Below are 23,506 nucleotides of genomic sequence, written 5' to 3'. Positions count from 1 at the left end.
CGTCCAGCTACTACTCGTTAAGGGCGCCGAGGTTAACGCGAAGGGAGGCTACTACGGTAACGCTCTCCAGGTTGCATCATTTCACGGTCACGTAGAAACCGTCCAGCTACTACTCGATAACGGCGCCGAGGTTAACGCACAGGGAGGCTTGTATAGAAACGTCCTCCAGGCTGCATTAGCAGGTGGTAACGCAGAGACCGTCCAGCTGCTGCTCGATAACGGCGCCGAGCTTAACGCGTAGAGAGGCCACTATGGCAACGCCTTATTCGCTACCCTTATCGGCGAGAACAATAATATCGTAGCCTTGCTTCCAGACCGGAGCTTCTGCTACAAGAATTTCTTACAGAATAAACTCGGGCGCTCTCGTATACTTCTGGCTACATGCTATAGATATCTTCCCAGTCTGGAACAAGATCTGTCAAGCGGAAGTGCTAGTGTCGACGAAGCGGACCACTACCAATAGACTACACTACATTAGGCGGCGTACTTCGGGCAAAGTGCAAGTATGAAAATGCTACTATAAAACGGGGCTGACCCAACGAAGTGTGACTGGCAAGGATGGAATCCTTACGGCATAACGGTATTTGTCGGTTATAGTATTTCTGCGTTACGGGTCGGAGTTGCGGAAACTCTCTCGAACGTCTCGCCAGGTGAGCGTGTACGAGCATATTGCGACGCTTGTAGTCGTGTAAGTGGAGATCCCTTGTGTCACGGCTTCGAGAGCGCTAACGAGATGCAGAAACTCATTCAGCATCAACATCACTGCCAGGCATGCGAACCTGGCTACGACCTATGTTTTCGCCGCTTTCGTGATGCAGATGTCGTACATGCCGGACATAGCTTCAATATGGATATTTAGTATTAGTAGCAAACGCAACATGCGAGTGAGACGTGCTCAGTGATCATCTTTTCGGCTCGGATACGTGCTCATTTTAAGCACTTGTCGGCCGTATGGTATTGAAACACTACCGGAGGACCGGGCATGTCTTTGGGGGATCGTGCTGTGTCAGGCATCACTTCTCCAGGTACAGTTCGTTGTGGCCGTCAGCAGTGGAGGTCTTTGTCGATCCTCCGAGGACCGTGGAACAGCTCGCGTCATGACTCGTGCGATCTGCCAGTACGTATTGTGTCGGCTCCCGCGAATGTTATCTGCGGACCTACATAGCTTAAATCCTGGGCATTGATAGATACGGAACATCCTTACGAAGTAACTCGCACCCGTTGTTATTGCATATGTAGAATGGCACAGCGCTGCGTAGCCTGTAACAATCATCATTCGACCTCTGTATGTGATGTAGGACTACGGTAGAGACCTAGGAAGATCAAGACGGCTTGGTCTTACGCTGATTGCTAAGGTTACAGCCGCAGTTATTACACTGTATAACGAGGAGTCAGCAACATAGGATGGTGAGAACTAGCGTAAGGGTCAGCATCGACGAGAAGAACAGACTCTTATCATTATGAAAGATCTGCTTGTCTGTAAAGAAAGCTATACTGACAGGAATTGTAACAGTCCCAGTTCTGCGTCCCAGTGCGCAGGTTTTCCGCAAGTTAGGGATGGGGGCGAATTTATCCGGATGGGTTGATTTGCCTCGTTACATGCCCAAAGCCGTGCTCGCCGTGCTCAATCATCGATGTGAGGCAGGATACGTCAAGAACAACAAACGCAAAGTCGACTTCCCTAAGGCGCATTTCATCATCCCCGCCACGGAACATGTGACAAATAATTATGTGGCATCCTTTTATCGGGATGGATGTGTGTCATTTCACAGGTGATGTTGTCGGCAAGCCCCGAAAGCCATCGGCTCAACTTCCGATAGGGTCACTGTAGCGTCCTTCCGTGTTTCCCGGGGCACTCCGCCGCTGTTTTGCAGGCTTCAGACAAACAGAATCAATGGCTCAATTACGATCTGGTGACAATGTGATGTTATCTGCGAAGCAATCGTGCTGGCTATCTGCCTGTTTGTCGGCGCACCCGCTTTCTTGATCCTCCAACCGCCTCAGCCGCCATAACGAATACATAATGTAGAAAGCCATATTTGATCCCTCTGGAAAGCTCAAAGAATGAATCAGGCAATTTTTGTCCGAACTCTGAAAGGTAGATGGCAGGGCAATTTGTGGCAATATGTAGTAAGGGGGCATGAGGAGTGGCATAGGTAGAGATTTTTATTTCGTGCTTGGATCGATCAATGACAATTTGTTGATGCGAGCCTTTACACATCACTCATTGAAGGAGCACTAACTTCACAAATGCCGAAAGCTTCCCAATTCGCTGCAGGTAGATCCAAATCTGATGTGCCAACAATCACATCTTCGTTTGTACTTCCTAATTCATTCTAGTCATGGTAAGATTGAATAGATGACTACGTCGTGAGTAAGTAGCGCCATACCTGAATCAGGTCGGCAGAGCCTCCTGCCCGCGTCTCCTGCGTCTCGGAGCAGGTATAGGCATAACCTCTTCATCACTCTCGCCGGCCTCTTCGCGGACCTCTCCGCGCTTTCTCTCGCGAGCTGCCGCTTCCGTGGCGACTATAGACGACAGACTGTCGTCATAAGATGTAACATGTGGACAATGACGATATTTCTCCAGATCAATTTCCTGGATCCCGAGGAGGTTGGCGAGACGCAAGCTTTGTGTCTGCAGAAGAGCAACAGCAGTGATTTCATCTTCAAAGGTCACGCCGAGTCGCTCGTAGTCCAGTTCGCCGTCCAGAGTCATTGTGATTGTGAGCTTTCCGACAATCTTGGGTGACGGGACTGCGAGAGTTGAATTTGGCGGTTGCCATTTGGAATGGAACTCGGCGAGTTTGTCGGGATGGTATTTGCCGATGTATTTATCCAAGCCGCGTTGGACGTGGAATACAGGTCCTCCGTATTGAACCCAGCTGTCGAGGAGTTGATAGAATGATATGTCACGGGTCTCGGCGTGAGTCAAGAAGAAGCCATGATAGACCACATTGAAGACCCGATTCTGTTCGCATACATGTTCATCGTGAGCTGGTAGTTGATTCTTCGTTTGCAAAATCTCGATGTCCGTCGTCAATTTAGCTTGCAGCATTTGACGTTCAGTGAGATGGTCATATGCAGCCGAGGATAGAGATATCGCCATGATTGGTGCGGGGCTTCGAAACATGTCGGTGTTTTTAGACATAATTTGGCAGAGCGCTTGATGGTTTTGAGCGTTGCGCGATGGTCAAGCGGTGGATGGAAATAGATCACAAGATATTCCGGTTCTACACCAGGGTCAGGAGCAAACATATACACACAAGAGATTTTACACGTGCTATAAATTGCAAATCAAGCACAAGACGGCAAAGTCAAAGCTTTGTTTTTGAATGTCGTCTTCACGTGTCAAGGTTCGATGATCGTGCCGCTCGCAACTTTCATGAGCCGAACGGAACTCATCGGTGTTTGGGAACTCCATTCGCGTTTGTTTTACATGTGTTGAAGTCTTAGATATCTTTTCCCAAGCATCAGTCAGCCTCTGGTATAGAGTTCACTTGATTTCAAGATGTGTCGCCCAGAATGATGAATGCTTCTTGTCACTGACATCAGATCAAGCACCTTGCCTCGCCTTCTCCGCACAGATCAAAGCAATAACCCGACTCATCTCCGCAGCCTGTGCAGCATGCTCCTTCACAATCTTATCACTCACTCCTTCTGCCTTCGATAACTCCGACGTGCTCTTCAACATGCGGTTCTGAAGCGACAGCATCTTCTGCAGAGTATTGTCTAGGAAGGGTGCGGAGAACGCAACCGAATCCTTGTCGACGGGTCGAAGGCGCATCTCGAGCTTCCGTGGACGCTTCTTCTCCTCGGTGACAGGCTCGTTTTGCTCTGCGTAGGGCCTGGCACTTGTCAGTAGATGGGTTCAAGGTAAGCTTGGTGGCGTCCCACTTACTTCTTTTCGACAAATGACACATTCTCTGCCATTTCGGCGACGCGATTGGCGATCCTTGAGACCATGATCCCGTAGGCTGACTGGGGCTTTTCCGTTGGTCGCTCACCAGCGACTGAGGCGGCTTTGTTGGTGATTGGATTTGCAGCTCGTTGTGTTGGCTTGCGCGTGATGTGACATGTTCCAGCCGGCCCCGTCGCAGGAGTATATGACTTTTTGACCGGTGTCTTCTGGGTCGGGGTCTTGGATGCCGTCCCGTTCATCATGACAGATTGACGGTTAGTCGCTATCGAAAGTTTGTTGCGATGGGTATGGCCTCGTCGTCGTGATTTGACTTGGCTCCGATTCGGTACGACTGCAACAGCTTGCTGTAGGCTGAGAGTCTTGGATGCGAGTTCGTCAAATTGTTGTTAATGATTGGTACTGATCAAGACTCGTGAGGTAGCTGGTTGTTATTGTATGCAATTCCTTCGATGTCCGCCTGAGCATTCAAGACAACAATCATACGCGTTGTGTCGGATGTAAGTGAGCTGGATTAGCAAGTGTACGTCATGCTGTGCAACTTTATGCCAACTTCGGACATGTGCTGCCGGATCAGTCCCGGAGGAGGATTCATACTGTTGTAGCTTGCTTTTTGGCGTGACCCTCAGGACAACCTCGACCCATATCGACAGAGCAGGACCCGATACTACTGATATATATATCGCGTTCTTTGGTGATATTTCTGCGCCCTCGACCAATTTCACCTTTGCTCATCTTTACAAGATCATCACTACTGGACGTTGACAAAGAGTAATCAGCGTCATGACAGCCGATGAGGCGAAAACCAGTAAGGCAGCCAAAAAATCGAGAAACGTCCAGGGACTGAGCCTGAGATCCGGCATTGACAATCCGAACCCCATCCAACATGGTAACATGGGTCAAGCCGAGAGGGCATTCTCGGCCACGTCCACGTTCTTGTCAGGAATCATGGCCATTTCAGCATCCCAATTTTTAGGAGCACCTCTGAAGCTTATCGATCCAAAGGCATACGAGTGCTACATGGCAAAGACGAAGGAGTCATTTGCAATCTTGATGACGACGATCACGCAGTGGTGGGCTCCGACAGTCATCAGAGTCTCTGGCGATGAGAGCATGAAGGATCAGCTATATCAGATGAAAGATGGCTCGCTGAAATGCAACTTCCCACATCGACTCGTCTTGATGGCCAATCACCAGCTATATACCGACTGGCTGTATCTCTGGTGGATCGCGTATACGAATAACATGCATGGCCGAATCTACATCATCCTGAAGGAGAGTCTAAAACAGCTGCCTATCATCGGATGGGGAATGCAGTTTTACAATTTCATCTTTTTGAGCCGACGATGGGAGCAAGACAAATTGCATTTCAAGGTCCAGCTCGATCAGCTTAGCAAACCAGACGATCCCATGTGGCTTCTGATTTTTCCGGAAGGAACGAATCTGTCAGCGGAAATGAGGGAGAAATCGACAGCATGGGCAGAAAAGACCGGCATTCCAGATATGAAGAATCAACTCCTGCCACGAAGTACTGGTCTCCAGTTCTGCCTACGAGAGCTACGGCACTCCACCAATTGGGTGTACGACTGTACCATCGCATATGAGGGTGTCCCCGTCGGAACGTACAGTCAGGATGTGTACACACTCAGATCTTCATTCATCGAAGGCCGACCTCCAAAGTCTGTCAACATGTACTGGAGGAGGTATAAGATCTCCTCCATCCCGATTGACAATGACGAGGTATTTTCGAGGTGGCTGCTGAATCGATGGAGGGAAAAAGATTACCTGCTGGAGTACTTCAACAAGTTTGGACACTTTCCCTCTTACGAGGCCAAGCAAGCAATTGCTGCCGTTGAGGGCAAATACGACCCGAAGCATGCGAAAGCAATCACAACAACGTTGAAAGGTGGTGGATGGGATGAGTTCCTTGGCATCTTTGGACCGGTGACAAGTGCGGCTGGCGCTCTCAGTGCTATTGATCTGACCGAGCCTCTGAAACTTGACGAGATTGTGCAAAAGCTTGCTGAGTCTCAGCAACTCAATTTGGCGGAGTTGCAGAAGACGACGAGTCTGACCAAAGAGCAACTCATGAAAGGATTAATTTCAGCATCCGACAAGCATGCTCCAATATCCACATTATTGATGAAGAACCTTCTTTCCCCAAGATCTGACATCGTCCAAGCAAACAACATAGCCACGCATGATGTCAACAAGCCTCGCAGACCAGCAGCAAAAATCAAGATATCCGCCAAAGCGACACTCGCTCCAGCATCGCCACACAAAACAGCATCGGCTGTGGCGAGGAACACAATACAGAAACAAGAATCTCTGCCTTTGCCTTCAAAGCACGCGACAGCGACTCCCGCACAAAGGATTCGTGCCAAGCTCCCAATGACAAACACTGAACGGCTGATCACTCACCCTCTCAGCACTGTCGCGGTCCAGAATGTAGCAACAACGGCTCAGAAAATCGCGGTCAAGCGATTGAGCACCATCGATGCAACACGAAGTCGAGCTGTAAATTCACAGTCTTCGCATATAAAAGCAGCGGCCACCAAAGTTAAACCTTCAGCGAAGAACCAGGATGCCAAACAGCTGCTTGCTTCACCTGCCGCGGGATCCAAAGCAGTCCTCACTCGGAGACTGCTGCATTCAGCCCCATCGGCGGTTACCAAAAGGGAATCACAGGTCGTTGGTCGAAAGGCTCTGAAGTGAGGTGCCTCCAGTAGATATTCAGACTCGCCAGTTACCTAGAAGATCAGATAGTAATTGTGTAAATCGGGGCACAAATCGATAACCAAAGTAATTTCCTTGCTGTATCGTGTAAGAGGTGAGCGAGTTAAGTCATCACGTATGTGAAGCATTCAATCACAAGCGAGACCGACGTCATGTGTAACATTCCTTCCATGAAACAATTATCATCCCGTGATCCCTCCGCGACAGCAATGCATGCCAAAGATCCAACCTTTCCCATCCATCATCACTCCTTCCGTCAGCCAACAATCACCAAATTCAACACCTAACCTTCCAAACAGCCACCCGTCTCCTTCCCAACCCCCATTACAAACACCACTAGCCACAAACATAACGACAATGAACTACATGACCAACTGGGCCTCCGAAAAAGCCGCCTCAGCCTTGACGTACGGCATCCAAGCCGGCGGCACTCTCGCCGGAAACGCCGTCGGCGCCGCCGGAACAGCGATCGAATCCACCGGTCGTGGGCTGGGAAATGGTACGCATCATCTGTCTCTCCATCCGTACGAGGATGAGCTCACTGATCACGATTGGGTTTTCTCATGAAATAGGTGTTGCAGGCGCGATTGGCGGTGTAGGTGATTACATCAACGGATATGGGAATGCCATCAAGGGGTCGATGGCGCCTTCTGGTGTTGGTGGCGGTGGAGCGAGCGGAAAGGCGGTGCCGGTGACGAGTTCGATGAAGAAACCGGCGGTAGGACAGAAAATTGTTTCGAAGAAGAGCTCTCATCCTGCGACAACGACGATGGGTGGTAGCAAGACGAGTCTCCCTCTCCAATCCACGACGAGGACGACGGCAACGACGAATCCCACGACGCGACCTCCGCCATCACGGCTGACACCGAAAACGACAACGACAAGACCCATCGCGACAGCAAGCATCAAACCTGCACCACCAACGACGCCGAAACGTTCCCTTCCCACGCAAGCCCACCCACCAACCAAGTCCCCTCCTTCTCCTTCTGCGCCAGTCCCAACAGAGCCCAAGACAGCGAGGGTGCCACCAGCCAAGCATTCCCTGAACACTCGCACTTTGCAGGCCTCTCAGAAGACGCAGAGCGTACCCAAGAGAAATGGTGGAGGGAAGGTCAAGATTTCGGCGGAGAGTCGGCCGAGGGGAGACGGTGTGAAGACTTGAGACCTCCGTTGATGAATTTAACAGGGATGGTGGGCTATTGGGAGTGGAATCCGAGGAAGGACTTATGTGTTTGCGAAGGGAATGGGGGCGAGGGAAGAATTTTACGATGGAAGAGAGAACTATGATGATGATGATTGTCGTTGTCATAATGAATGATGAAAATTGGAGGAACATTTATCTATGTATCCATTGAACGAGGAAACCCCCTGTCCTTCTCTTTCGTGTGTCATAACAATGATTAATGAATGAACATGGCTCAAAACGAAGAAATGAAAAATACATCTCGAAAACCGCATCTATACTCCGTCGGGATCTAATCAGCAAAAGCATCTAATCCAGACCCTTCATTCATGCATGACACGACCAGATCCTCTACCCACTATACAATGCCCTTCGTTACTTCTTCTCCGCCGGCGAAGGCGGTCTCGACTTGCTGATTCCCTCATCCTCTCCCACCTTGCCATCGACATCCAGCACCTTCGCCACCGCGTCTCCCTCTCCCTCCTGCTCTCCCTCGACGAACGCCATCTCCTGGGCGTTCCAGAGTTCCTCGTAGATGCCGCCCTGCCTGGAGATCAGATCATCATGGGTGCCCTGCTCGGCGACGGCGCCGTTTTTCAACACGATGATGGCGTCGGAGTCGTAGATGGTGCGGAGGCGGTGCGCGATGAAGACGCTGGTGCGCCGCTTCTCCTTGAGGATGCTGTTGATGTTCGCGAGCAGGGTCTGCTCCGTGTGCGTGTCCAGGGCGGAGGTGGCCTCGTCGAAGAAGAGGAGCGGCGGGTCCTTGAGGATCAGCCGCGACACGGCCAGGCGCTGCTTCTCCCCGCCCGAGATCATCATCCCGCGCTCGCCGACTTTGGTGTCGTAGCCCTCCGGGAGGGACTCGATGATGTCGTGGATGCGGGCGCGCTTGGCCGCGGCCAGGACGCGCTCGCGGGGCGCCGTGATGTCGCCGTACCGGACGTTGTGCTCGATCGTGTCGTTGAAGAGCGGCGTGTCCTGCGGCACGACGCCGATGGCTTTGCGGAGGGACTCCAGGGTGATGGTGCGGATGTCCTGACCGTCGATGGTGATGCGGCCGGACTGCACGTCGTAGAAGCGGAAGAGCAGGCGCAGGATGGTCGATTTGCCGCAGCCGGAGGGGCCGACGATGGCGATCTTTTGGCCCGCGGGGATGGTGAGGTTGAGGTTTTGGAGGATGGGCCGATCGGGGCGGTAGGCGAAGGAGACGTTTTCAAATTTGATCTCGCCGCCTTTCGTGAGCTGGAGCGGTTTGGCGTCGGGCGCTTCGATGACGGCGACGTTGACTTTTTGGAGGTTGAAGAGGGTTTCCATGTCGAGGAGACTTTGTCGGAGTTCGCGGTATACGCTGCCGAGGAAGTTCAGTGGTACTGAGAGTTGGAAGACGAGCTGATTGACCATGACCAGGTCGCCGACTGTGAGATTGCCGGCAGCAACGCCTTGTGCAGCCATGTACATCATGCCGGTGAGTGCCGTGGAGAAGATGAGATTCTGACCCATGTTGAGGTATGCCAGCGACGTCGCGACTTTGATGCTTGCATCTTCGTAATTCTTCAGAGCGGAATCGTATCGTTTGGCCTCGTAGGCCTCGTTGTTGAAATATTTGACGGCTTCGTAATTGATCAAGCTGTCGACGGCCACGGTAGCGCCTTTGTTGTCAGCAGCGTTGGCTTGCTTGCGGAATTTCGTCCGCCATGCAGTGGTCGTGATTGTGAACCAGGAGTACGCCGACATGGTCCCGACAGTCAACAAGGCGAACTTCCAGCCGTATTGCCAGGTCAGAATACCGCAGACCAAGCTGATTTCCAGTGCTGTAGGAATGATGTGAAAGACCATGCTGGTGAGTAGAAAGCTGATACCCTTGGTCCCACGATCGATCGCGCGGGTCAGACCTCCTGTCTGCCGTGCTAGATGGAAGTTGAGGTCCAGCCTCAATAGATGCTCAAAGACATTACCCGCGACTCTGCGAATGGCTTTCTGTGCCACACTTGCGAAAACAGCATTCCGGATTTCTTGAAAAATGGTCGCTCCGATCCTGGTCAAACCATCTAGAGACACATCAGTATAATTCCATGTTTGCCATGATTTGTAGTGGACGTACATGCAAAGATCGCCGCACCAGCAACGGTCATGGCTGTTCCACCCGCAGCGACAAAGTCGATATTCATGGAATCCACTATATTTTTGAAATAAAAGGGTACTTGTACATTGAGAACCTGACAATTCAATGCCGTCAATATCACACATTTGGCAAGGTAACATGAGATTCTTCATACCTTTGCGCCGACCAACAAGCCAACGCTGAGTCCCACGCGGAATCGTGTGCTGAAGTCGTTCTTGGGCCAGAGATAATGCGCCATGTCACGGATGATGGCCCAGTCGGCCTGGCGTTGCATCTGATTCGATACGGTCTGCTCTGAGAGTAGAACATCGTTCTTTGCTGCTGCTGCTTTCTTGATCGCATCAGCCGGCGTGGTCGATTTGGGTGTCGTTGATGACACTGCCGCGGGAGTGGACGGCGCCCGCGCATCCTCTCGCCGTCGCAGCGCCGTCGTCGAGAATGTCCGTGGTCTCGTCCATGGCTTCGAACAGCGAACGTGTAATCCGAGCTGACTGGCGACGGGTCGGGTAGCAAGTATACACGATCGAATGCCGGCGGTGTGCGAGCAGCCTCGGCCAGCCAGCATTGCGCTCATGTCGGCTTAAATTTCATACGCTCCAGGGCTATTGCTGTCACCGGCGCGGGAGGAAGAGAGAGAGCGCAGAAGACTGCTGCATGTTCCCTTGCACATGCAACAATACGATCGTTCGGGAGCAAGATATGGCACCTGAATGGCAACTTAACTTAGATGAGACGAAATTATGTAAGATCGCGTGCTCGAGCAGCAGTTGGAAATGAGTAAGTGGAGAGTCCACCTTGCGGGCGCGCGCGCATTGACGGTTGAAATCACCTCACCACCCACCTGGGCAGGCAACCCCATGAAAAGGCAAACAGTCAAATTTTACTGGAGAAGTCCAATCGAAATCTGACCGTTTGGCTCGATCAACAATCATCCTGGGCAGGCGGGATTTGGCTTGCGTCATGGGTCTTCTGCGGCTCGGCGCGTGGGATTTTTGGACTGGGAGATGTGGAATTAGACCGCCGCTAGAAAGTTGGAAGCTCTTCTCAATGTGAACGTACTGGGCTGTATCGGAGGTCTTATGGTCTACAGTACTTCTATACGACCAATTCATTCATCCACCTTCACGTCCATATCCTTCTGTGCCCGAGTCAACCTTATCGTCGTCAACTGTCTCCTCACCGAGAGCGCGATTCGTCGATGAAGATGCGCCGCCAGGCGCTGCAGCAACTGTCTCTCTCCTGCCGACAATCGACACCGCGCCAGGTCGCCGGCGTTGTCTACCGGCGCCATGTTCAGATCAGCGCGACGCCATCGTCAACAGAGCCGCAACAGAGCTTAGAGTCGGCCTCAAGTCGCGCTCTGCCAGCTGGTGAGATTGGATGAAGAGAACGAGGTGATTCGGACACTTGAGCTGAGAGGTTTCCTTCAGATGCGCGCTTCGAAGTGCTCGGCGGTTCCTTCTCCCTCCTCTCCGCCAGCATATCCGCCTCGCAACATCTCTACACGCGCAAGGGCAGCCTCGTCGGCTTCAATGGCAAGCCGGACAATGTAAGCAAGAGATATATGATATACTGCCATGGATGCGCGACCATGCAACAATGGTCTGATATGAACCAAACCACAGGCTGTTTCCACGCTGTCACTCCTCGAGCCCTTTCGACGAGCCTTCCTCGGCATTCCATTCATCTACCAAAAGGTCTCTTCGACCACGCCATTCACCGCATTGATCGCGACCAAATCACCCATCACATCTCTCGTCGTCGTACATCTCGATGGAAGGCTAGACTGGATGGTCGCGCAGAGGAATTCGCTACTGGCGTGGACAGGACACACGCTCAACCTCGCGCCACGCTTCAACACCTCCATGGTAAGTCGAGCGGGCCATCTCCCCCTGCGCATTTGAGAACAATTCTGACATACAAATCACCAGAGCATCGCTCACTGGGGCAACACCCGCCTCACCGGCCGCGGCCTGGTCGCCCTCTCCGGCAAAGGCCTCATCCATCAGATCACGCTCAAGGCCGGCGAGGAATACGTCGTCCATCCCAGCAGCGTCATCGCCTACAGCATGATGCAGCATGCGCCCCAACCCTTCCGCTTCAAATCCTCCAGTCTGCGCCTGCAGATCCCCAATCCACTCTCCTGGCTGCCGGACACGCGGTTCTGGCGCACGATGCGCGAAGCCGCCGTCTGGCGCTTCCTCCGCGAGACGGCGTTCGCCCTGAGGACGTGGACGAGGAGGTCGATCTGGGGAGACAGGGTACGTTTTTCTTCCCCGACACATGCAACTTCCACCTCCCTCCTACGAACCATCACGCACCAAATCTTTTCGAAAATCAAATAAATGGATAAATCCACTGACATTCCTCTCAACGTGTAGCTCTTCCTCCACTTCCGCGGACCCGTCACCATCCTCGTCCAATCCCGCTCCGGCAACGCCCTCTCCGACAGCCTCACCACGCGCGACGTCAACGAGATCGCCGACGCGCCCGCCGGCGCCGTCCCGTCCGCCCTGACCATCTCGCCGTCCGACGCGCGGTTATCGGATCCCACGAGGACATCATCGACTTCTCTACCTCCGTCATCTTCCGCGTCGCCGACGAAGATGACTTTCGCGAGCGTGGGCGGGGACGGCAAGGTCGCTTTTGAGAAATCATGATCTTTGTCTTGTTTCCCTTTTCCTTTTTCTTTTATTTTTAGCCAACGAAGTCGGGGAAACAACGAGGGTAGGGGGTGTGATCGTAGGGAGATGTACGAGTATAGAGAAACCCAACGCGAGAGAAGAAGAAGCAGAAAAAACCTAAGTCCCACCTACCACCTACCCATTCAATCAATTATCCATTCTTTCTAACCGATTCCGCCGCGGATTCGAGCCTTCGTCCCGTCCATCATCGTCTCGGGACCACCGTCCTCGCATCGTCCGTGCAAAAGCCACCGAGCTTTTCAACGCCAGTTCTCAGCCGAAATCTATACGTGTAGAGGGAAAAATCCCGCATCGCCAACTCCCAACCATCCTCCCGGACGCACTCCGAAATAGCTCAAAAGGGAGATCCCGCGGAGTTTTTTTTCGCTGGACAGGCTCCCCTTCCTTTCGTTGCGCAAGCCAAAAAGCAAAGGAAAAGGAAGAAGAGAAAAGAAGAAAATGAAAAACAGGTACAGGAGGTAGGTAGGTAGGTAGGTAGGTGAAAAGGAGGATGGATAGCGAGAGACGGACGATCCTGGGGATTTTCGTGACTTCGAACTTGGGAGAGAATGAGACGTCCACCTTCACCACCTGCACCTTCACCACCTCTACCTTCACCACCGCGACCACCGCGACCACGACATACGTGCGACATACGTAGTAGGATCATGCGTACTACGAACTACGTGGTGGTCAGGGTGATGGGGGGAAGTAGATCTATCCGTCATCATCATCGTCATCATCATCGTCATCATCGTAATCTTTTGTAGAGGTATATATGTAGAAGTACAGGGAACAAAACCCAAAAGAAGAAGAATAGAAAAGGCAGCATTTCTCCCAGATGCCGACGCCGAAAACCCCAGCCAACGCCTCGCTTGTAGAACAAATTCCGGGGAAGGAGGCATGAAAAAAGGGGGTGAGGAAGTGGAAGAGAAGAGGAGGAAGAAGAGGAGAAGGAGAAGAGAGAAGATAGAAGGGAGGAGAAGAGGAGGAGGAAGGAGACCACCAGAGAGAGCAAAAGCGGGGCGCTGGACGCCGACGCCGACGAAGGGAGGCGAAAGGAGAATGGAGAATGACGCACACCCGGCCCTCCCGATCCCTAGTGTATGAAAATCGAAGATCAGAGTCGTTCGCTCGTCCGTCTGTCTATCCGGGGAGAAATCCCCGGTCTTTATCCATCCGCTGCGTCGCTCAGGGAGAGAAAGAGAGAGAGGGAGCGGCCTCAGAGCGTCTTCAGCGAGGAGATTTCTTCTTTCGCTCGTGCGGCGGTGAGCCGTTGCCGTTGCCGTTGGGGTTCGTCGGGTGCGGATTCGCGTCGGCGGTCCCGTTCACGACACCGGCACCATCGACTTTCGATGACGAGGAGGATGAGGAGGACGGAGGAAGGGATTTCCCCAGGGTCGTCGGATCCACCTCCTTCACATTCCTCCCGGGATTCCCCTCGCCATCCTCCACCTCACCGTCGTCCCCATCGAGCAGAACGAGAGGAGGCCCCCTGGCCGTAGCGTTCAACGCCTGGGCGACGATCTCGGGCTGGTTGTGGTTGTCCAGATTTTGCGAGTCGCGGATTTGTTGCTCGACGGCTTTCATCTGGGCACGCATCTGCGCCTGGGCCTGGGGTTTGCGGGCGAGTTCGGCGGGGGTGAGGTGGATTTCCGTGGCGGTGGTGGCGGTGGGGGTGGTGGGGCTGAGGGTGTGATTCTGTTGTTGATGGGGGAGGGGCTTGGGCCGGCGGAGCGGGGAGGAGGAGGAAGAGGAGGAGGAAGAGGAAGAAGCTGGTGGTTTTGCCCGAGGTGGGGTTGGAGTTGAGGAGGTCGAGGGTGGCGTTTGATCGGTGGCGTTGGAGGCGACGACGGAGTCGACGAGGTCGTCCGCCTCGGCCTGCAGGGTGGCGATGGGCGCGGATTCCTGGTGCAGGTAGGATTCGAGCATCTGCTTCAGGGTGTCGGCGCGGACGGGCTTGGCGAGGTAGTTGTTCATGCCGGCCTCGAGGCATTTCTCGCGGTCGCCGCGGATGGCGCTGGCCGTCATGGCGATGACGAGGACTTGGGCGACGCGGGGGTCGGGCGATTCACGGATCTCGCGGGTCGCGGTGTAGCCGTCCTGTTTTTTAACGAGGTTATATCAGCGGGTCTGAGGGAATGCTAGACGGGTCGGTGGGAGAGGAAAACAAACCTTGACAGGCATCTGACAGTCCATGAGGACGAGATGGAACGGTTCTCCGGCCGCGCTGGCACGGGTGAGAGCGTCGAGTGCCTGCTGGCCATCGCCGTACGCTTCACATCTGAACCCGAGGCGTTTGACCTGGGGATTTCCATGTCAGCAAACTTCATCCTCGATCCTCTTTCTCTGTCGATGCAGGGAAGAAGACTAGGGACAGGGACTTACGAAATTGATCGCGATCTTCTGATTGATGGGGTTGTCCTCGGCGATGCAGACCTTCAGCTGGTCTCTCCGGATGCCCTTGAGGTTGCCATTCGCTCTGTTGCCGTGCACGTCGTCGTTCGCGTGGGGCAGGCTGAACATGGCCATGGGGTCCGCCTCCCGACTCCCCGGGGTGGGGCCGTTCGACGCGAGGACGTCGCCGGGCGCGACCTTCTTGAACGGGACGCTGAAGGAGACGGTGGTGCCGACGTTCGGCTTGCTGCGCAGCCAGATGCTCCCGTTCATGATGTTCTCCAGGATGGCCTTGCAGATGGAGAGGCCGAGGCCGGTGCCGCCGTAGCTCCGGGCGGTGCTGGAGTCGGCCTGGGAGAAGGGGAGGAAGAGCTTCTTCTGCTGTTCGTCGGTGATGCCGATGCCGGTGTCGGCGACCTCGACGGTGATGGTGATGTTCTCGGCGTCCTCGGAGACGACGAAGCAGCGGACGGTGACGGTGCCCTGCTTGGTGAACTTGTACGCGTTCGACATGAGGTTCATCAGGATCTGGTGGAGGCGGACGGGGTCGCCCATGACGACGAGGTCGTCGGCGAGGTCGAGCTCCTGGACGGTTTCGAGGTTGCGTTCGATGTTGGTGTAGGAGAGGGCGCGGACGACCTCGCTGATGGTCTGGGTCAGGGACAAGGGCACGTAGAAGACCTGCATCTTTCCGGCCTCCAGCTTGGAAAAGTCCAGGATGTCGTTGATGACGCTGAGGAGGGTGTCGGCGCAGACGCGGATCGAGTCGGCGTGTTCCTCCTGTTCTTTGCTGAGGTGGGTCGACTTGAGCATCTCGGACATGCCGATGACCCCGTTCAGGGGGGTCCTCAGTTCATGCGAGACGTTGGCCAGGAACATGGACTTGGCCCGGGCGGCTTCCTCCTTGAGACGGACCATCTCCATGGCTTTGGCTTCGGCGGCCTTGGCTTTCTTCTCAGACTCTCGGGCCTGCGCGAGGGCCTGCTTCTGGACCTCGAGCATCGACGTGTTGCTGGCCTGGATCTTCTCCGAGCGCTTGAACAAGAGCGCATTGGCGATCGAGATGGCAATCTGATTGACCAACAGTTTAAGCAGCGTAAGAGTTCTCTCGGTGAAGGTGTTGGGCGGAGCCTCGCAGTACAGCGTCCCGAGAAGATCGTTGTCTCCGTGGAGGATCGGCAATGCGATGACGGATAACCCTTCGGGTCTGTGCTCGAGCCATGCTTCGGGGACATTGGAAAAACGTTCGTCCTCGAGGACATTCCGAACAAAGACCTCTTCTTTGAATCGCAACACGTACAGCATGATCTGCCGTGCGACGGTGTCCGCAAAGGTGTTGAGGGGGATGCCTTGCTCGGGGGTTTGGATCGCCTCCGCAGTGCCGATAGAGACGACGGACCACTCATTGCTGTCGTCCTCGACCACCAAGCCCACGGTGTCGGCACCAGTCGAGTCGATGATGATGCCAGTCAGCTTGGACAGCAGTTTCTCCACATTGAGCTCCGACGAAAGGAGTTGTGACGATTCCAGGATACCCGCCAAGTCGATGACATCCAAGCCCGCCGCGGAGGACAGCGCGGTCGGGATGTCTTTCGACTGCGCGTCGGCCGCCGACTTGGTCCGCGGCTGCAGCCACTCCGCGGTGCGGTCGGCGGGGGTGTCTGTCGCATGCTGATTCGTGATGTTCCTCAGGCTTTCCGTGTAGGAACGTCCGACTGCGATGTCGGCGGTGGTCTGCGTGCCGGCGTCGACGGCGGACTGATTGCGCTCCCCGTAGAAGAGCAAGAAGCTGTACTTCTCGGAGACCTGATCTGCTTTTCCGTGTGCCCCCAGCCGTCGATAGACCGTGATACACTCTTGCAGGATGCCCCGAGCGGGTCTGGTCGCGCCCCGGCGAACCAACCAGTCGGCGTAGAGCTCCAAGCTGAGGGCTTCGTCCATGCCTGATTCCTGAACGATCGCGTGGTTAACGGCGGCTTCATACGAGGCATGGACCTCGCCGTAGTTGAATTTGAGGTCCGCGGTTTCGGCGTCCAGCAGTTTCAGCCACACGAAATAGTTGACCGAGTTCACACTGGCGACCATTTCGATCCTCCCGCGATAATGGGACACTTTCTCGAGGAGATAATCCCGATCTTCCCGGTCGGGTCGTTCCCTGATGGACGCCAACGTGGCCATGGCGAGGAAGAAGAGCGTCGAGTAGACGTACCGCATGCAGAGCAGGTGGTCCACCTCAAACAGGATCTCCTCGCCAAACTCCATGGCCTCTTTGTAATGGCCGAAGCGATACATGATGGAGAGTCTGTAGCTGTTGTAAATGCTGAGGGGCCTCTCCGGGCTCGAGGCGGTCTCGTTGACGAATTTGACATAGTTCTCGCTCGAGTGGGATTCGTCGCTGAGGACGTCCGCCGCGTGCTTGGAGTAGGTCTTGCCGGCCATGGCTCGGAGGTACTGTCGGGCGCCGATGAGGAAGGGGCCACCCCGGAGATTCTGCTGCCACTCCGGAAACTCCTCCGTGGCCGATGCGATGTACGCCTCGATCTCCGCGACGTTTTCGGATGCCGACCAGAGTTTCCACGCGCAGACGATCCCGATGTTCACAAGATGCATGCCCTTGTCGCCGGCCGCGGCTGCGGATGACATCCCCTTCTCCAACGCCTCGAAGCTGTACTTCAACTCCTTTTGGATGTGACCGAGGTAGACCACGTATGTCACCAAACCGCGCCCGGCGGTATAGTGCTCGTCGGGGTATTGCTCGAAGATTTCGAGGGCGTTGTTGCCAAACTTCAGAGCAGCGTTGAGCATGTTGTATTTCCAGATGCAGAGCCCAGCCAGGTGGATGTAACCCAGACCGGCTTGAGGGAATGACCCGCGCTCCAGGTAGAGGTTCATGACGGTGAGGGTTGAGATGGTCCATAATCGCATGTCGGTCCAGAAGCAAGCCGACATGAGTTCCGTCAGTAGAGCCCCCAGGGACACGAGGGTCTTATCCGCGGGAAACTTCTTCTCCGCAGTCACGCTCGGCGGGTTGGACTCCAAGAGAGGGACGAGGCGCATGAACTCGGTATCGCATTCCTCCCATGACCAGTCGTACATTGTGACCCCCAGCGCTGCCATGGCGAACCGCAGCGACATGAACGCCTTTCGGCTGTCGCCCTGCTGACCGTACATCCGACTGCGGATGATCGCCGCCGGGGCTGAATCGATCGCATTACGAGCATGTCGAAAGACGTCCTCGAGCAATGCGGCCGCTTCCTCGGCCTGGCCGGTATGCGAGTAAGCCTCCGCGGCGCGGGTCTTGATCGTGATCACCTCGGAGTATGTCGCCTTGCCGGTGGAGTCGTCCCAGGGGTCCTCGGGGAGCAGTAAGAGACAGTGACGGAAATAGTACAGGCCGGAGCTTCTGGCGCCGGACTCTCGCGCCGTCTCGGCGGCCTGATAGAGGACCTCGCGGAAGGCGAACTTGGTGTCTTCGCGGCGCTGGACCGCGGCGATGCCCTCGCAGATGTGGCGCGCCTGTTCGAACAGGACGGTACTGGGGTCTTTGACGGGATCGTAGGGGTCATGGCGCATCATGGAGCTGGCGAGCATGTAATGCATCTCGTCCTTTTGGTGACGACTCAGGGCGAGCGCATCGGCCGCGGTGAGATAGCGGTCGTGGGAGAAGCGGAAGATTTCTTCCTCCTCGGTGGGCATGACGATGTAGGAAGCGAGCGCGACGGAGAGGCCGGTCACGGCGTCCTTCGACACGGGCGGGACCAGCGGTTGGGGGACCAATTCCGAACACTTGCAGCTCATCACGCGTTTGATTGTGCGGAAGCTGAAGGTGTTGCCCATGATCGCTGCCCATGAAAGCACAGTCTGCGCGTCCACGGGTAATTTCTCCATCCGCCGGATGATGAAGTCGTGCGACGAATACTGCCCGTCCCCAGGACTGGAGAAGGTTTTGAAGAGCTTATCGATCGAGAATTCGAAAGATCGGCATTTCCAGCAATAGAAGATACATCCTGTCTTGTACGCGGAGTCCAGCATCTCCCGCACGAAGAACGGGTTGCCTTGACTTCGTTCCTGGATGACGGCGACGAGCGGGAGGCAATAGTCCTTTTCCCGGTGCAAGGTATCCGAAACGTATTGCGCGGTGTCCTCTTCGGAGAACGGCTTGACTTCGATGGTGGTCGCCCGTTCCAGGAGCTTTCTCACATGGGGAGCCAACGTCTCATCGCCGCGATGGGTGAGGATCAACGCGATGGGGATGTGCGCTCGAACGATGAGTTCGATCAATTCCAAGCTCTCGGCATCTGCGAATTGCAAGTCGTCCACACACAAGCAGACGAACTTTTGCAATGCGAGCAAGCGCAGGACGTCGAGGTAGATGTGTAGGAACCGCGAGGTCTTGTTGCCGCCGCCCGTCCGCAGCCATTCTTGCGACGCATTGAGATTGCACGTCCGGCGCTCTTGATTGACAAGCGTCGGAGTCGCCTGGCGGGAACCGGAAGTCTCTGACAGGGTGCTCCCGTTCGTGACGGGCGACAGCAACCAGAGCGGAAGTTCCAGATAGGCAGAGAGCACATTCCATACCGGTCGGATCATGACTCGCAGGTTGTCGTGGAATTGGGTGTTGACGTCGTTCTCGGAGAAGATCTGCCGGAAGAGGGCGGCCATGATTTTCAACATCGGATCAAACGGGGCATTCTTGACCTGGTCGAATTTGGCAGAAGTGAAATACCCGTATTTCCGTGCGGTGCCTTGGATGTGTTGAACCAGAGTGGACTTGCCGCAACCAGCAGAGCCGCACAGCACGATCAATTCCGTCTTGCCCTTCCGCTTGAGCTTTTGTGCCGTCCGGAGATATGAGTTGTTCTCCGTGCTGATCTGACTGGTGAGGTTTGACCTCTGTCCGCTTTCGGTGTGATTGACAGAACCAGTGGTGGAATAACCTTCGATGGCCTTGGCATCGCCCTCGTCGATCGCAGACGTGGCGGACGAGGCGATGCTACCCTTCCGTCCCGACCGCCCGGACTTGTCGGACCCGGCCTTGTTGGGCTTTGGGAGATCGATCGGTGCGATCATCTCGGGGATGCTATTCAGCCGGGCCCGGTTCTCGCGATCTGTGGATGACGTACTATCGCTCATCATCTCTTCCAGGAGCGAGAGGTCCGGGCGCTCGCCGGACAGGATCGATGATCCCGAACTGAGGCTGTACAGGCCCTTCCTGCTGACGGGTGCGGCGCGAGCAGATCGCCTCGCCGCTTTGTCGATGATGCCGACGATGGTAGCCAATTGCTCCTGTCTGCCGACAAGATGTGATGGGAGATTGAAGAAACACGAGGCATCACTCGAGGCAACGACGAAGGTGTCAAGTCCGGCTTGATCCCCTCCCTCGAGGATGCGCTTCAACGCGGTCACGTCCGACTTGACCGCCGCGATGGAGTTGTACCGGTCGTCCATGTTCCGTTGGGTCATCTTCTGGATCACTCGTGACAGCGCATCGGGGACGTCTGGCCGCAGGCTGGAGACCGGAGGTAGGCGACGGGACAATTTGCTCTGCATGATATCCAGGGGAGATTTGCCCTCGAAGGCGGGCTGTGCGGTCAAGATGGTCCAGAACAAGATACCGAGGGAATATATGTCTGTCCGCGCATCGGGCTCCGCCGGCAGTCGTCCCGTCTGCTCTGGCGCGATGAACTGTAGCCGCTGTTCGACTCCCCTCTCCGCCGAGACCCTCGCCCAATTCGCCGAGCTGAGCCCATGTTCGAAACTCCTGACGCCGGAGCCGAAATTTATCATGCGCACCACGTTCGTCTCTTTGTTAAAGTGAAAGGCATCGGCTCGGATCTCTCCGTGGACCAGGTCGTGTTCGTGGTGGAGGCATTCCAGGATCTCTGCACTGGCTCGTGCGAAGTTGAGAAATTCCAGGAGCTCGATCTTGTTCTGCTTCGGCCGTGGAGGGTCGTCGTCTCGCGTCGTGTACACATTGGGGCCGAATTCGACCACCTCTTTGAGATAGTTGCGCCCGGGCGCTTCGAAGACAAAGGCGGACAGGGGGAGGTCTCCTTGTCGACGGACCGGCATGCGCACAAAGTCCAGCGGCCTGACAAAGAACTTCTGCTCCGGGGTTGCGGATGTGAAGAGGGTCTGGCAGACCTTGTACTCCCGCTCCAGGCGCAGCTGCTGCACGCTCAATCGCGCGACCACCCACACCTCCGGCTCCTTCTCCTCGTCGGTGACATCGGATTGGGTGCGCACACTGGCCGGGCGCGAGGTGGCGGCCGACGACGGCGTCACCTTCCGCGTGTCGCCTTTCCGTCGGCTCGGCCTCTTGCGCCCATAGAAGTGCCAGTTGTCATAGCTGGAATGTACCGGACTGATGTCGCCGTCGAAATCGTAAGCGGGGAGATCGTCGGCGAGTCGCTCGTAGAGTCGTTTGAAGGCTGAATTCTCTGGTGTGGAAGGCATCATTTCTTATTGTCCTTTCCACATGACCACGTGCGGTGGAATGTCACTGCGTAAGCCCGTCCAACTCTCTTCTGTCTCGATGATGGTGGGAGAAGCGTCATGCCGCGGCCATCTCTCGTCTGGGCTAGGTCGAAGTGCGAGGATCCGGACTCGGGGATGTGTCAGCGACGCGACGCGGGTGGTGCAAGTCGTACGTATGTCGGTGGTGATGATGATGATGATGATGATGATGCGGGCAGGACGGTAAAGGTCAAGGGACTGCGAGCGAAAGGGTAACGGTGTGGCGAACGTCCGAGCCGAACCGGGTGGACGTTTTTGCGTGTCTTTTCCCTCGTCGATGCATGCGAATTGGGATTCCAAACGGTGGTGGTAGTTTGGTGGTGGTGGTTCGTCCAGCCGGTAGCGGGTAAAGCGATCGTCGTCGTCGTGAACGGCTACCTAACATCCGTCCTAGCGTCGGTGGTGGTGACGGCGAGTTAGGTACTTTTCTTGGTACAGTATATTATTATTATTTTTATTACTGTACGTGCTATACAACTCCCTAGGACATCTAGACTCGTGACTCCCTATCCCTCTCCCTATCCCCTCTCCCTATCCCCTCTCCTGGAGTCTATAAACATCCAGCACGCAAATGGTCCTGATCGCGGTTGACGGTGAATTCCTCTCCTCTCCTCTGCGGTGCGGTGCGGTAGCTGGGATGAGGTCATCAAGCCATCTGAACCATCTACCGTACAGTACGATCTCTCGCGCATGGATGGCAAACCGCAAACCGCACACCGCAAGCCACCTCCTGCACCTGCACCTGGGCATACGGAACGAGATGTGCGACTGCCACCTGTCTCCAGTGTACAGTATACAGTATACAGTATACGGTCTGTTCCCTCCTCGCGTACAGACAGACTGTCGCCGGTCTTGTCGCCCAACATCGTCGCTGGGCGCGGAGCGCTATGCTGTGGTTTATGGTATGATCTTTCCATTATTCTCAGTCATCTAGTACGTTGCCATTCTCCGTCCCTCTCCGTATATCATTCACAGTACGAACGTTCTATGAAAGGGCATGGCGGACTGGTGGGAATGGATGATATCATGGGTCCCCTCCATTTCCCTCCTTCGTCTATGGATTGCGCCTGCAGTAGGGTTGGCTTTTCCTCCGACGCCATGTCACCGGAAGAGCAGCCCCCAATCCCACACGCCGGCGGGGATCTGGCTCCGATGGGGAACGAACGTTCTTTCGGTTGATGATGCTCGTCTCTTTATCAGTACAGCCGAAGTCGATCATGGGATGATAGATCTCGGAGATGTGTTGATCAGATACTGGGAAAAGAAAAGCGTGGGAATTATTACCTGAGTTCGGTGACGTGATATCCACATACTGTATGTACGAGACTCCTCCCGCGCAGACACCTCAATTTCGAGCTGGATTGACTGTCCGAACCCGTTCCAACGGGATGCCTCCTGACGATGGCGGTAGGACGGTCCCCATGCAGAAACGTCTAGGGAAGGGACCAGGGGGACAGTGATGGGTGATAATCAATCGATGATCAATGATATTAACCGCAGAAGGGAATGTGGTTCGGCGCTGAAACCTCAACAGTCAAGCCACCAGCAGCAGCAGCAGCAGCATACACTGTATGTACAGTTATCATATTACCAAGGCAGTGCAGTGCGGACATGATGACTAAGACTGCAGGACTCCTCCAGGGCTGGGCTGGGCTGTACCGGTGCATACCTACCGACCTAACCTAGGTATTGCTGGTCGAGTGTGGAATTCGCCCTGCCTGCCTGCCTGACTGACTGACTGGTTGATTCACTCGAGATGTCTCCCTCCACGATGAGAGTTGCCCGGTAGATAAGACGCCGTTCTGTACCTCGTGGAATATAATATACGCATGCATAGTCAAAGGCGAAATGGCAGATTGTGAGGCGCCCAGGTGGTGGTGGTGATGGTGGTGGTGGTGGTTCAGATCATCAAGATGCAATACAGCCGAAGATGACCCTGGGAAATT

The 23,506-nt window shown here is 55.0% G+C and overlaps 10 protein-coding genes across 10 annotated transcripts in view; 6 read left to right on the top strand and 4 right to left on the bottom strand.

Moving 5' to 3' along the window:
* The window catches only part of K489DRAFT_328402 (uncharacterized protein), a gene marked incomplete at both ends in the record, with an annotated part of 3,347 nt that extends 3,106 nt beyond the window's left edge, over positions 1-241 (top strand). The window contains one exon of the mRNA XM_033602055.1: positions 8-241. Coding sequence (XP_033455070.1) covers positions 8-241 — 234 coding nt within the window. The remainder of the gene's footprint in view (positions 1-7) is intronic.
* A 1,748-nt stretch (positions 242-1,989) lies between these two features.
* On the bottom strand, positions 1,990-3,233 carry K489DRAFT_385297 (uncharacterized protein). Its single transcript, XM_033606064.1, has one exon. The coding sequence runs from the start codon at positions 3,149-3,151 to the stop codon at positions 2,396-2,398; it is 756 nt and encodes a 251-aa protein (XP_033455069.1). The 5' UTR covers positions 3,152-3,233; the 3' UTR covers positions 1,990-2,395.
* A 106-nt stretch (positions 3,234-3,339) lies between these two features.
* Positions 3,340-4,417, bottom strand: K489DRAFT_385296 (uncharacterized protein). The gene is made up of 2 exons (XM_033606063.1): positions 3,902-4,417; positions 3,340-3,848 (listed from the first exon to the last, which is right to left on the bottom strand). The coding sequence occupies exons 1-2, from the start codon at positions 4,159-4,161 to the stop codon at positions 3,557-3,559; spliced, it is 552 nt and encodes a 183-aa protein (XP_033455068.1). The 5' UTR covers positions 4,162-4,417; the 3' UTR covers positions 3,340-3,556.
* Positions 4,418-4,571: 154 nt separating this feature from the next.
* On the top strand, positions 4,572-6,733 carry K489DRAFT_385295 (acyltransferase-domain-containing protein; the record flags this gene model as incomplete). Its single annotated transcript, XM_033606062.1, has 1 exon — positions 4,572-6,733. A coding segment is annotated over exon 1 (1,816 nt), but the record flags the coding sequence as incomplete, so codon positions are not given.
* A 313-nt stretch (positions 6,734-7,046) lies between these two features.
* Positions 7,047-8,015, top strand: K489DRAFT_134687 (uncharacterized protein). Its single transcript, XM_033599068.1, has one exon. It carries the CDS (start codon positions 7,152-7,154, stop codon positions 7,815-7,817), a length of 666 nt encoding a protein of 221 aa, XP_033455066.1. The 5' UTR covers positions 7,047-7,151; the 3' UTR covers positions 7,818-8,015.
* Positions 7,838-10,820, bottom strand: K489DRAFT_435429 (ABC transporter-like protein). Its single transcript, XM_033608596.1, has 3 exons — positions 10,118-10,820; positions 9,943-10,057; positions 7,838-9,889 (listed from the first exon to the last, which is right to left on the bottom strand). Exons 1-3 carry the CDS (start codon positions 10,535-10,537, stop codon positions 8,214-8,216), a joined length of 2,211 nt encoding a protein of 736 aa, XP_033455065.1. The 5' UTR covers positions 10,538-10,820; the 3' UTR covers positions 7,838-8,213.
* Positions 10,821-11,167: 347 nt separating this feature from the next.
* Positions 11,168-12,623, top strand: K489DRAFT_328392 (uncharacterized protein; the record flags this gene model as incomplete). The annotated part of the gene is made up of 5 exons (XM_033602053.1): positions 11,168-11,333; positions 11,376-11,512; positions 11,589-11,831; positions 11,895-12,224; positions 12,345-12,623. 5 exons carry the CDS (start codon positions 11,168-11,170, stop codon positions 12,621-12,623), a joined length of 1,155 nt encoding a protein of 384 aa, XP_033455064.1.
* A 900-nt stretch (positions 12,624-13,523) lies between these two features.
* Positions 13,524-13,763, top strand: K489DRAFT_385292 (uncharacterized protein). Its single transcript, XM_033606061.1, has one exon. The coding sequence runs from the start codon at positions 13,551-13,553 to the stop codon at positions 13,755-13,757; it is 207 nt and encodes a 68-aa protein (XP_033455063.1). The 5' UTR covers positions 13,524-13,550; the 3' UTR covers positions 13,758-13,763.
* A 117-nt stretch (positions 13,764-13,880) lies between these two features.
* On the bottom strand, positions 13,881-21,500 carry K489DRAFT_414083 (uncharacterized protein; the record flags this gene model as incomplete). The annotated part of the gene is made up of 3 exons (XM_033608125.1): positions 13,881-14,750; positions 14,823-14,951; positions 15,036-21,500. The coding sequence occupies 3 exons, from the start codon at positions 21,498-21,500 to the stop codon at positions 13,881-13,883; spliced, it is 7,464 nt and encodes a 2,487-aa protein (XP_033455062.1).
* A 991-nt stretch (positions 21,501-22,491) lies between these two features.
* On the top strand, positions 22,492-23,001 carry K489DRAFT_385290 (uncharacterized protein). The gene has a single exon (XM_033606060.1). It carries the CDS (start codon positions 22,558-22,560, stop codon positions 22,846-22,848), a length of 291 nt encoding a protein of 96 aa, XP_033455061.1. The 5' UTR covers positions 22,492-22,557; the 3' UTR covers positions 22,849-23,001.
* Positions 23,002-23,506: the final 505 nt, after the last annotated feature.

This window comes from Dissoconium aciculare (genome assembly GCF_010015565.1).
Source record: "Dissoconium aciculare CBS 342.82 unplaced genomic scaffold K489scaffold_23, whole genome shotgun sequence".
In the NCBI taxonomy this organism is placed as follows: domain Eukaryota; kingdom Fungi; phylum Ascomycota; class Dothideomycetes; order Mycosphaerellales; family Dissoconiaceae; genus Dissoconium; species Dissoconium aciculare.
Note: the sequence above shows the minus strand (reverse complement) of the source record. Positions and strands in the feature narration are given on the sequence as shown.